Source organism: Streptopelia decaocto, assembly GCF_964273445.1.
Source record: "Streptopelia decaocto genome assembly, chromosome: 3".
Lineage (NCBI taxonomy): Eukaryota > Metazoa > Chordata > Aves > Columbiformes > Columbidae > Streptopelia > Streptopelia decaocto.
In genome coordinates, this window is record NC_138656.1 from 30,506,887 (window position 1) to 30,519,937 (window position 13,051).

The following is a 13,051-nucleotide window of genomic DNA, read 5'->3' on the forward strand; positions in this document are numbered from 1 at the left end:
TATTTATAATGTTTCGTATCTGAGGAGGATATGCAACTGTTTTCTAGTGTCTTACAGATGATGCTTAGGTGATAGTTACCTAGATTACCATCTCCTACACTGATTGGGACATCGAAACATGGGCAGTTAAAGTAACTCAGTTTCTTTGCAGAGAACTGCCCCAAAACAGAGAGAATATTTAATTCACACTTCAGGAATCTTTCAGTTTTTACTTTGCTCATTTGAATACTGAAAATAATTGCCTAGTGAGACTAAGGCAAAAGAAGGATAAAGAAACCAACATGAATCTTATCATGGCATTTACTTTATGATAGAATAACTGGGGTAGGAACTTTGACATCTTCATGAGTAATGTCAAAGATAATAGTAAAGGAGATAACCAAGATTAGATCTTGGTTATTCCAAGATTAGATCTTCAACAGCTGATCAATTTTTAACTCTTTGGTTCCTACTAATTAACTAAGGTCCTACTAACTTTAGCTAAAAGATAACATCTTTTATTAAAGTGGCTGTGTGATTTTTCTAGCTATATCATCTGTTTGAATAAAAGCCTCTTCCTGCAAAGCCTCATTCTTTAAATGGTCGAGGCTACAGCCGCATTACTACTGCCAGAATAGTGTAAAGAAACATGAGAATGTGGTGAATCTGCATGGATTTTTTTTTTTTTTTTTTTTTTCAAATGCTGTTTACTGAAAGGTGGTCACAGTATAGACCTTTTTTTTTCCCCTTCATGCTTAGGATAATTTGAACAGACACAGGAACAGTAAGTGCTCTCAAATAAAAAATATTATTAACATGTGGACCGCTAAACAAGAAATAAAAAGTCTTATCTCGAATCTAACTTAATTGGCCATTGCAGATTCTTTTTAAAAAACGATGATTATACATGTTATAAGAAGGTTATTAGGAAAAAAAAACCAAAAAGGCAGAAAATTTTGAAAGCTTCTAAGTCAGGAGGAATAGTAAAATCAACATCTTATCAAAACCTATGGATATCAGGGCATATCCAAATATCCAAACATAATATGCACTCAGCAGTAACATCCTACTTTGGCCTGGTGAGTCCAAAATATGCACCTGCTTTTTTGTCCCATTCATATTGAAAAACAACTCCCATTTCTTTACTTGCTGCCGTCATCAATTTTAAAATGCAAACCCCTCCAGCTGCATGTGCATCCACTCAATCATACACACAAATGCTGTGTGTCCTCAATTCAAGCCAGCAGAAGGAAACAGCCCCTTACCAAACTGGTCATCATGTTCAAGCCTGAGTGGGTCAGAGAATCCATGTTTCTTTCAGACACACTCTCTCTCTCATTAGGAGGCACCATGTGTTGGCTTTCCTCAGCTGGGTAGGACATCCAGCTCTTGAGGAAGCAATAGGAGCTCCTCAAGGCTATCTATCACCTTTTTACTATGAGTAACGGTGGCAGAAGGATGGTGGTTAAGGAGACAGTCTTATAAAACATATCAGTAAAGAGGGGGACAGATAAAGGACAGAGGGAACAAGAGCCTATAATCACTATAATCTCAGGTTAGGTCAAGCCTCAGTTGTCACTATGCCACTGTCACAGAGGGGAGACTAGGAAAAGAAGGGTCTGTCACAGCTCATTTACTCCCTAAAACTTCCCACATGGCTACTTCGGAAATCTTTCTAAAAAGGTCTTGGTAGTAAGTAGCAGCCACAGAACAGCAAGAGATTTGTCTTGGGAGTGTAAAGCATTTAGCATCATTTGAGAGCAGTCTGTGCATGGCTGAGGGTAGCAATCTTGGGATGCTTCTTTCCTGTATTCTTCCTTTTCCTCCCTCTGTGTTAGTCAAAGCCTGGCTAGTGTGGAATTGCTACCAGGCATCCGTACTAAGTCCAGTAAGCAACAACGCCTGTGGTACTGCTCACCATGTTGTTCCAGAGGCCCACAGCCATCGAAGTATAATCTTCTTCCAGAGTTTCTGGTTGCACCTTTGATGTGGTAATGAAACTACCCCTGCCCTGAAAGACAAAGCATTTTAGCATGAGAAAATACCTAAGAGTATGGAAAGATGAGACATTCAGCCACAAAAGGTCTCATTCTATAAAACAATATTCATATCCACAGGAATATCAGTCTCTGCTAGTCTCATTAAGCCACTTGTTGCTCACCTCAGTTGCTGCTGGTGCATCAAGACAGAACAGATACTGTTCTTGTAAGTGATTTTTATACCTGCCACTGCAAGGCAGCAGTGAAGAGACTGTATGTCAACAGGACATGACCACCAGAGCAACAACAAAGCACGACCACAACAGTAGCATACAGGAGATCAGGGAGACAGAGATGTGATCACATGAGTGACATGGAATAATCAACACTTTCTCTAGCTAACACTTACATACATTCAAAAAGTGGAAGCATGCAGAATTTGTCTTCAGGATTCATGTTTATTTTTAAAAGAAAGTAACTGTTAAAAGAGTTTGGAAGACTGCACATGGTAGGCTGCAGGTGTACCACAAATCAGAAGAAATTAAAAATCCACTTGTTACACAAGATGGCATTTAAGGTAATAACAGAGCAATTTATTAAGAAAAAGAGTGACTTCATAAAAGCTAAAAGTCTGCCTTTTGCATATGGACCAGCCATCAACAAAAAAAGCCTGGCAGAAGATGACCCAGCAGTAAAGGAAGATTTTGCAATACAGCAGACCTCAACCTTCCTGGAAGACAAATTTCTTCTCCCAGTTCACTTGGTTCTCATACTTTCCCAAGGGCAGCAATGGAATTTCCATGAATTCAAGGAGCTGTTATGATTCCCAGAAACCAGACCATTACTCACTATCAACCTGTTTTACAAATAACTACCCAACGCTATGTGTTGGATTTTGATATCTCTCTCTGAGTGAACAATTATCTAGGAAGTAATATATTGCTTCTTCATTGCTTCAAGGTATTAGGCAACCTTGACCTTTGAACTTTCCTTTAAAGATCACTTGTGGCAAAATCACGTCTGACATCCCAGCCAACCCTATCTATATGCATTCCCCACCAGCTATATGAGATACAAAATCTGGACAAAATTAATTTCCAGTTTCCCAGACTTCATTAAACTTATTGCAAGGAAGTAACTCAGTTTACACAAGGAAGTAACACAGTTTACAAAACCCCATATCTATTTTTAAATACTTCTTGCTACCCTCTTTTTGCCTGTGTTTCCAAACACACATGAGAATAATCAGGGATCAGTGACCTGATGACTGCAAATATATGGAAAAATTAGCAGCACTGGCAATTTCCAGACACTCATGACCTAATCTACAGAAGTGACATGACTTGATTTCTCCAGAAGCATAGCATTCAAAACAAACCGACCAACCAACCACAGGATCTCTGAATGACACTGTTCAAAGCAAACTCTATTCTCAGGACCTCTGCATCAGATCCTGAGGTGTGTTATGCATGTGCTTGGCTACCCTTGTCTGTTCACATTACACACCACCTAGACAGGAAAGAGCCAGCTGAACATTGCACTCAGCCTCAGCAGATGCCATGCAGAAAGAATAAAGTGACTTGAGTTTACTCACCAGTCTGAGCAGCAGGTTTGTTTCTTGGAGGGATGGCTGAAGAACAACAGTGAAGTCATCCTTTTGATTATACCTTTCAGATTTCAGAAGTTTTTCCCAAGCACCCTGAATAGACAACCATTTAATCAGATGAGTACTATCAGGTAGAAAGTGCAATATATATGGAGTTCGTCAGGGCTTAAAGTGAACTAAGATCATCCCCATCCCTAATAAACCGTAATAATCAAATTATGTAATCCAGAACAAAGACAGAAATATAATGAAATCTTCTTACACAACAACAGGAAAATCCTTGTAGCTGTAAGAAAACTGCACTGATTTATCGTAGATTTCTTTGAAAGAGCAGCAAGGTTAGCAAGGAGATGAGATGTCATGCTTATTGCCTCACTGTAATTTTTAAAAGGGATTCCAGCACAACTGCCTTTGTCTTAACATACAGTTTCCCCTTTCTAAGTCATGTAGGAAGTTACTGGACAAGATGGATCATTTCTCTAATGGGATATGACAGATCCTAGGTCGCCAAAAGCTATGTAGTCATTAGAAACTTCGTGATACTATGATCACTCAGGTATAGAAAGAACTTATCTCCAATGTTCCCGAGGATTGCTGTGGACGTGTGGTAAAAAGGCTGTTACTCAACTTCCTCACTGCTATTCCTCCTCTCACTTCAATCCAATCTGGAAAACTGATACGCATGTCTAGCAACGTGAGAGCCAAGCAACACAGAAGATGCCATACCTGATAAGACCACCTCAGTATGTTATCATCTAATGTGGAGCGTTCACCAACATGATTGCACTCATTCCTGCCTGGATTGCTGCCAAAAAGAATGAAAAGCATGAGAGACATTGTGAACTATTGATAAGACAGAGAGCATGAACTCTTTTAAGCCACTGACAGGCATATACTGACAATTAAATTGTTACATATATTGAGAAAGCTACATGGAACATCCTAATTTTTGATATAAATATAGAGTGATATCTACTTCCACATCCAGACGTCTGGATTGCTTCTGTGGTTTAAAAACCTGTTCAGATGACAAATAAGCCAGACTTGGATTAGCACAGGGTCTCACAAGTTAGCAGCATGCTCAGGCTTAAAATAGCTGTTGCACTAGTTTTCTACTGTTTTCCTCTCCATAGTCACAGAGGAAAACTGAACACAAACACTTCCACAGGAACTTTTGCCTTAGTATTTGGCAACAAGACCTCCATCTAGAAATGTCGATGTAAGCTCAATGCTGCGAAAGCTTATATATGCTAAAGTATGGCCAGGCACTGTCAGGCAGCTGAATAATCTCGGCCAAATTTTTGGCCTGCAAGATGAGATAGGCATACTGCACATTTCTGCAGCTGGATGGAAAACTTGGCCCTTCTCCCAGGGCTGTAGACAGGAATAATAAAAGATATATTTGAGATTAGTCTGCTTCCAGGAAAGATACACTCAGCTGAAAATGGTTGAGTAGGCTGGAATCTGATAAACTATTTTTGTGGGGTGTGCAGATGTAAGCAATAAGTATCTCTCAGGATTAGACTCTCTCACCTTTTCACAGGACTCTAGCTAAACCTATAAAAATGATATTTTATGTTAAAATGCTTTTATCACTGCTGGTGAGTAAAAGAAATTTGAACCTGGGACCAAAATCTTATCCAAGCCCAACAAGCAGGTAAGCAGAGAGACATCTGAGAACCTCATACAGTACATTAAGAGTTATATGCCTGAAAATGGGGTTCACAGACCAATTTTAGTCCAGATAACGCTTACAGTTAGTAAGAAACTAAGGAAGGAAGTAGCTTTAAATCCCAATTATGTCCCAAACTTCAATGTCTAAATTTAAGTACTGACATGGGACTAGTAGCGTCAGCCATTATTCTCCTCTTAGACACTTGAAATTTCATCTTCTGGTATGGGCTTATGTTTTTCTTTCAAAGCACAGTTCAATATTTTTCCCCTCAGTGCCTGCACACAAGAAATAAGCTAAAATGCTCCACACAGTCACTTTTGACAAAGAAAGCTTCACCTCTGCTCATACTTATTGTTAAGCATGTGGTTATGCAGCAGCCAGACCCCTTCCTTGACTTATATAATGTCTCTGCAGCTTCTATAGATGTGAAGCTTGTGAAACACTTCGGGATGAATATATTAGTACATAGAGTGTCTTATGCCATGCACAGGAAAAAAAATATGGTGTGGAGTAAGGTGGAGCATAATCTCATCAGTGGCAAACGACTCCATCATAACTGTTCATGTATGCACTCCTACTCCATACTAAATTGAGACACAAGCTACTCACACTTTTGTTACAAGGTACTGAGAGAGGGAGATGGATGAGAGCATCAAGGCACGCAGTTACCATAAGGAACTGACAAGTTAAATGTTCTCCACCCTGCCATACCATAAGCCCAAGTGGTAGCTTTCACATAGCCTAACAATGTGCTTTAAGACCAGTTATTCCTTTTGTGAACATTGACACCTAGAAACTGGAACTTTGAAAGAGCCTTCAGAGTTTGACTTGAGAGTTTCAGGGCAGAAGTTACAGTAACTAAAGAGCTGGGGGTAGGCGCAGTCTTGCGACCATAAACACAGTATTGGGTCTGTCTGGGATGGAGTTAATAACACACCAATGGTTTGGCTGTTGTTGAACAGAGCTTGTACAATGTCAAGGTTTTCTCTTTTTCCCACACTGACCTACCCCATGACTAGGCTGGGGGGAGGCAAAAGGTTGTGAGGCAACATGGCTCTGACAGCTGACTTGAACTGGTCAAGGGGATATTCCATACCATATAATGTCAAACCAAGCAATAAAAACTGAGGTAGAAGAAAAAGAAGAGGGACATTTTGGCTTCCAAGGTCACTGTTACTTGGAGACTGCCTGGATGTTGCTGCACTCATAGCACGTGGTGAGTGTAACTTATTTTCCCCCCCTCTTTTTTCCAACTATTAAACTGCCTTAATCTTAACCCGTGAGTTTACTTGCTTTCATTCTTCCTAGTCTCTCCCGTCCTGCTGGAGGGTGGTAAAGGAGGAAGTGAGTAAGAGGCTGTGGCTGCTGGCCAAGGTCCATCCACCACAGCCACTGTGTGTGTGATATTTAAACCTGTTGTATCAAAGTTGAAAGAACCTACTCTTCCTGGTAAAAATATGCCTTGCAAAGAGAGTTTATCGGAAACAAAGCAGAGACCGAAAATCTGTTACATACTTTTGGATTAAGGGCAGAAAAACTGTTCAGAAGACTCTACCTCAGTTACAAAGTCTCTCTATATACATAGCTACCTGTCTGAACATTAGCAGAAGACTGTGTCAAGAATATAAAGAAACCTCTGTTACCTGTTGTTATTGTAATCTTGGCCTGCAAGAAAGGAAGTTGTGAGTTCAGTGGCATCCACCAGATTTATGAAGGCCTTGGGAACCTGCAGTAATAAAGTAAAAATGAACCAGGATATATTTGCAATTAAAGATCAGCAAGGAGCAATAATAGTAAATTACGCCTACAGCTTCACGTTACCTCTGATCTGAGATTCTGTCTGCCTAAAATCAATGATCTAAGTCTTTGCCAATTCCATCCTGAACCTTGCTCCTGTGCCTGCCATGTAGAATAACATTGGTCATAATTCACTAAGAACTTGTGACTTGTTCTTGACCAAGAACAAGCAATTCCTTTTACATATCTGAAGTGGCCACCAGACAACTAAATTGAGCTCAAATGAACTAGGAACTACCATTTTTTTGGCAACATACCAATGCAAAACTGGGGATGAAATGTCCTGCATAACAGCATCAATGCTCATGCATCCCACCTCACCTCTCCCCTGAGCATAAAGCAGCTTCCTATTTACACAGTAATATTCCACTTTTACAAGTGCTCATAAACAGATTCTAGAACTAATAGTGGGGAGAATCTGAAGAGAATGCATGGGTGGAACTTTATGTATACACAGCATTTGTTGAAGTCAGTCTGAAAAAAACAAGTGGTTGGGGCCTGATGCATTTGAACTGTACCAGGTTTAGAATACCCTTGAGGACCCCAATCCAGCAAAACAAATTTTTTGGAAGATGCTATTGATATACTTTGATAAACAGTTATTAGTCTGCTTTAGTACTGATTTATCTGCATCTAATCTACTATTCATTAGCAGACTAATATACAGTGCAGAGCATTTCCCAGGAACCATCTTAGATAAGCAGATAATTTGTAGCTCAGCCAGCTAGAAAACCTTTAGAAACGCTGAGATCTTAAAAAGAACATGTAATAGGAATAAAGAGCCTTTATACATTTTTTGTAATGGGTGTTTTCCCTGGTCTGTAAAAGTCATCACCAGGTAGTTAGCAGCCTGTACACTGGCTAGGTAGCTCTACACATCCAGTAATTAGATATCAGTTATTTTCCACAAACAGCCCTGTTAAACATGACTTTCAGACCTAGATGAATGTTCTCCATTTTTCACAAAAATCACTGTAAAAAAAAAAACCACAAAGACCAAGTGGTACATCAGCTTGTATTGCGAAACAAAGCAGTTAACCATCTGTCCTTCTGGTTTGCATGCATCAACTTTTTAAAAGCACAAATAAAACAACCAGTGACAATGAATGGAGCCAGTGGATTAGAGCCAATGAGATTCATGTTCTAAGTCACCTGAAAAGTGGTACGAGCCCTAGCTCAGTCAGGGAGACTGGAGGAAAAAAAAAAAGGGGGGGGGGGGGCGGTTCAGGTATTCAGGGTTAATGAATAAATCTTACCATTTTATACAAAAAATCCAAGACAGCTTTAAGTTTTTCCAGGTTGTCCAGTACGCAGTTCTTCTGTAAATGAGATGAGAAACGCCATCAAAAGTAGTAGGAAAAACAAAGTTATCAATTTGCCAGAAGTCACTAACCCCATATGTTGAGCTGTGTACTGAAGGGTTACCAACAACCACTATATTCTGGATCCAGCCTTAGACAGCACCAAGAAAAAGATGTGGGACTAGTATTGTAATTAAACTGCCTATAATTATGCAACATATTAAAAAAAAAAAAAAAGACAGGGATGGGGAAGAAAAGTAGCTTTAGACTTGAAGGTGGAAAAGAGTTGTTCTACTAAGGCATTTCAGACTTGAGATCACAAATTAAGTGTACATGTTTATAAACATAAAATACATCATGTGCCCAGATCTTACATCACTGGATAGTGTCACTCCAAAACTGGAGCTAACTACTCCTTTGGTTCACTTTGGCAGAGAGCAGAGCCTGGGAAAGCGTCTCAACCACCTGCCTTGACTGCTAGACCACTCCATGAAAAGCTTACCGCTTCTGTGGAGGCACAGGAAGAATGTGGGTTTTCAGCACTAAAAAAAACTGTGATCAGTTTCCAGTCATTTTGGAAGTCCATCATCTGGGAGGAAAAAAAAAAAAATGAAAGGAATAGGATGATAAGAGACCTGTTTGCTATTTTCCTTTCTCATACAAGATTTGCTCTGGCTTTAAATCTGCAAGACCAAGCAGTAGTCCATGGCTCAGCCCCAGCCACCCTGATCACTTTCATTTGAAAAGCCACCCAGCTTTTCACTAGAGGAGACAGCAAATGGATGGTTAGACAGCAAATGCGGCAATTAAAGTTGAACACACACCCAGAAAAAGCTCAGGTTAGAGCCAGAAATTGCTGCTGCCATTGGAGAGTCTATTGAAGAAAATGAGCATGCACAGTTTAGCACAGAGCTTGGTGTTGCTTTTTTCATTCACTGTTGCAGCTTGATGACAGGGTTAATGTCCCTGAACTGCTGAGACCAAGTCACACTAGTGGAAAGAAGACTGGAGCAAAAATCTGAGAGCTAGAGCCCTGCTCAGCTGTGCTATGTTTACCCTGAAGAGCATTGGTCAGAACTATTTAGTTCCACAAAAATGTGAAATTCATGTACAAACAGTCCAACAGGATCCCTGTAGAGCAAAGAGGCAACAGCAGAATCACTTTGATAATTACATTTTCCCATTATGTCAAGACCATTTTACAAAATAACATGCCTTGGGGTTAAGAATAGAAGAAAAAGGAATGTATAAAACTCCAGGTTAGGACTTGCAAAGCACTCAACCATAAATGATAATTCAGCTCTTACCAGCATCAACCACCAAGATCAGCCAAAACATATCTAGGTCTTTATTGCCCTTTTTTGACAATATGACCCTAAAAGACCAAAAGGAAACTGAAGAGGCAAATACTGAGAATTATTATTTGGGGTTGGCTTCTCAGAAACACTGACACAGTTACAGAGTGTAGCTAGCAGAGGTCTCACATCCTTAAACAACAACAAAGCATATTTGCTTCCCTACCAAGTTCTTTAGCCACTCTGATGAATGTAAACCAGGAGAGATACTTTCAAGAACAAAACTCTGTACTTAAAAGGTACAAAATTCGTTCTTATTTACAACAGAAAGACCAAAGCCCATTAAGCTCAAGAAATGGCATTTTCTACTTCGAATAAACTTTTGAGTACTACTTAAACTATTTAATCACATTTCTCTCGTTCTGCTTCAACACCAAGCTCTCTGAATCATTCCGTGCTTTAAACAAACCTTATTCTCTTTCATGAGCTTCACTATTTCTTCAGCTTGATTCAGGAGGTCTCTGAAAAGCAGAAAGAGAAAGAAAAACTATGAAGACATCAGTAAGGGTAAAGCTTTGGCTGATTTTTACCATTAAATCAAACAACATTTGAGACTTCAGGTGGGATTAGTCTTTTCTGTCCTAATAGTGCTAAGATTAGACACTTCTCTGTGCCATACAGACAGCCTGGGGCGATTAGCTCATATTCAAGTATCTCACTTTCAAACATGTGCATTTTGATGAAAACAGCAGACACAGCTTGGTAGGCACACCTCTCATTCTATTTGAGCCAAAAAAATTGTTTTGCAGCTATAAAGAGGGGAAACCTGGTGTGAAATCAGATGATTCATACCCCCAGAAGTGCACAGTGGGCTTTGGTCTTCCTGCTTCTGAGAGCTGACAGCTGAGCCACAGTGGCAGAGTTTGTCCTTGGAGTGTCTGTGCAGCCTCTGCCAGTACTGAACATAATCTGTGTTCAGTGAAGTGCTCCAGCATCAAAGGCTTCCACCCTCCACCTTTCCAGGTACAAATGAACCACCCAGCCAAAAACCCCCCAGACTTACATAGCTTGACTCTCTGATGTCGCTCCCTTTGTGCCAGGCAGAGGAGACTGGTGTAGGACCGAGGGATTAAAACTGCTAATGAGAGCTGAATGACATACATACGTTAGGCAATTTCTGTGTACAAGGGACTGCTACTCTGCAATTTCGTTATAAACACCAGTAAGCTAAAACAGCCAGAAAAATGTAAAGCCTGAGGATCTCTGGGCAGGCACATGAAGTATGCCTGAGCCCCTCAGCAGCTATTCTTGCTGGTTTTGCTCCTCACCTTCAGAAGTGGAGGTCTGATGTCTGGGTTCACCTCCAGACTCAGGTCAGAAACCTCCATTCCCATCTCACATGTCAGCCACAAGTAGTGTAAGGTGAATTTAAATACAGGCAGCTGTAGAAATGAAGCTACTGAGAAGCCCTACTCAGAGATAGCCTTCTGAAACACTGAGGGGTTGCCAGGTGTTAAATCCCTTTCACAGGGAAATGGAGGTGACATTAAGACACTAGGAAGAATATTTGGAGGGGAGGACCCTGTAGCTATCCATTACCAAATTCAGCATTTCCGTAGACCTGAAGGTTTTATCTGCAACACCCTTCAAGTAAGTCAAGGCTGCCTTGAGACCCAGATGAAACCAGCTAATAGGTGATGAATTCACCTCTCTGGTGCACCTATGCCAGCCCCAGTGTAAATCCTGAACACATGGCAGTGGAAAGAGTATTGGACAGGCAAATCCACACAAAGATTTCACTGGGCTAACATGAGCAGCAAGCACACACCAGCAGGGACTGTGGCATGGGCAGTAGTAGCAGCCCCAAAAGCCCTGGTGAGCATTTAGGACTCTTACAGGAGTCTGCGGTACTGCTGCTTTACACTGTCTACATGGACAGTCTCTTTAAAGCCAGCACAGATAACCCAGCCTGGTAGTACTCGTGTCCCCCACGTACACCATCCCTCAGGCTTCCCTTACACCCCTGTGGGGTGCTTCTGCTGCACCCGCTCTACAGCCCAGCAGACCATTGGAGCTCCTGTCAGTGCACCATTCAATCGATTTGCTTGAGTTTCAGTGTGACAGCAAGACGCACCTGCTAACGTTTCCACGCTTACTTCAAGGAGGCTTTTTCCTGTGCTATAGAAAGGGAAGAGAAAACAGGAAGTTGCTGTAACTCCGTTTCTCAAAGAAAATTTATGTTACAGCACAGCCTCCATTCCTTATTAGCTACAGTACAGCTCACAGTGTGTATTCATGGCAGCTGCTGAAATTAAGAATGGGGTCTTTCTTTTCCCAAAGCGATCATGTCATCAGCTACTGCTGAGTAAGAATACAGTCTGTACACTTCACATGTTGCAGTAATTGTGCTTATGCATACATACAAGTAATGCAGGGAACTCTCTGTCAGCACCTGCATACAAGTGGACACAGATGTTTGTGCAACCATTTTAAAAAAATTAGTCTTTTTAAAGTTCATCTGTGCAGGGCAAAATCCTCATCTGGAATGCTGTGACTCAAAAGAGCTACACAGACATGCATCCACAAAGTTTAGCCACATGTTCACACACCAATTTAGATCTGTTAAGAGGCACAAAAGAAGAAAATCAGGTAAGACTTGTCTGTGAAGCACTAGGAATCATTTGAGTGGAGGACAGGATATCAGGACTCCTCAGGTCATTCTTTGCTTTGATAAATCTCTGCTTTCTGGTCTCTAACTAGTGGATGACAATATTTACTACCTAGGAATCATCATGTAGCAATGATTCTTAATCAAGTTTATTGCGGCCCTAAGGTTTTCCATATCTTGCGTAAGGAGAAAGAATTTATGTTAACTAAGGATGGGGAAGGATCCAGTGTCTCAAAATCCTTTATATTTCACATAGACTTTCTCCTCCTCTCTGGAAAACAACAATGATAATTGCTTGGGTCTAATTCCTGCACTGTGTTAGTGTATAAATTAGTATCATGACACTTATCAATGCTAACAATTAACTGTTACCTTTGGGGTGAATCCTCATGATGTATGCCAGATCCCGGTGCCTGTGAACAAGCAGGCAATAAGTACAGCATTAAGCAAAGGGTAAACTAGTTCTACATACCCTGTTTCCCTACTATATTCCACACCTGTTACAAGTAGTATTCTTTTCTACATACTCTTCTCCATTGTCTTGCAGTTACTCACAGATTTAAATTATGTTCCAGAGCTTCCTTACTACAGCAAATTTTCATAGTCTGACAATCTCTTCTTAATTACTGCTTTCATTAATGAATTTATTATGTATGGTCTAAAATAAATTTTGACTAGTTGAACTCAAATTCAGTCAAACGAAATGCTGTTCTATACCAAATTTCTCTGGATCTATGCCTTTTCAACAAGG

The 13,051-nt window shown here is 40.5% G+C and overlaps 1 protein-coding gene across 1 annotated transcript in view; it reads right to left on the bottom strand.

Moving 5' to 3' along the window:
* The window catches only part of PLB1 (phospholipase B1), a gene marked incomplete at its 5' end in the record, with an annotated part of 96,033 nt that overhangs the window by 62,939 nt on the left and 20,043 nt on the right, over positions 1-13,051 (bottom strand). Inside the window, 10 exons of the mRNA XM_082048934.1 lie at positions 1,898-1,990; positions 3,553-3,657; positions 4,291-4,369; positions 6,883-6,965; positions 8,293-8,355; positions 8,840-8,926; positions 10,102-10,153; positions 10,696-10,780; positions 11,767-11,810; positions 12,673-12,713. Of these exons, the coding sequence (XP_081905060.1) occupies positions 1,898-1,990; positions 3,553-3,657; positions 4,291-4,369; positions 6,883-6,965; positions 8,293-8,355; positions 8,840-8,926; positions 10,102-10,153; positions 10,696-10,780; positions 11,767-11,810; positions 12,673-12,713 (732 nt within the window). The remainder of the gene's footprint in view (positions 1-1,897; positions 1,991-3,552; positions 3,658-4,290; positions 4,370-6,882; positions 6,966-8,292; positions 8,356-8,839; positions 8,927-10,101; positions 10,154-10,695; positions 10,781-11,766; positions 11,811-12,672; positions 12,714-13,051) is intronic.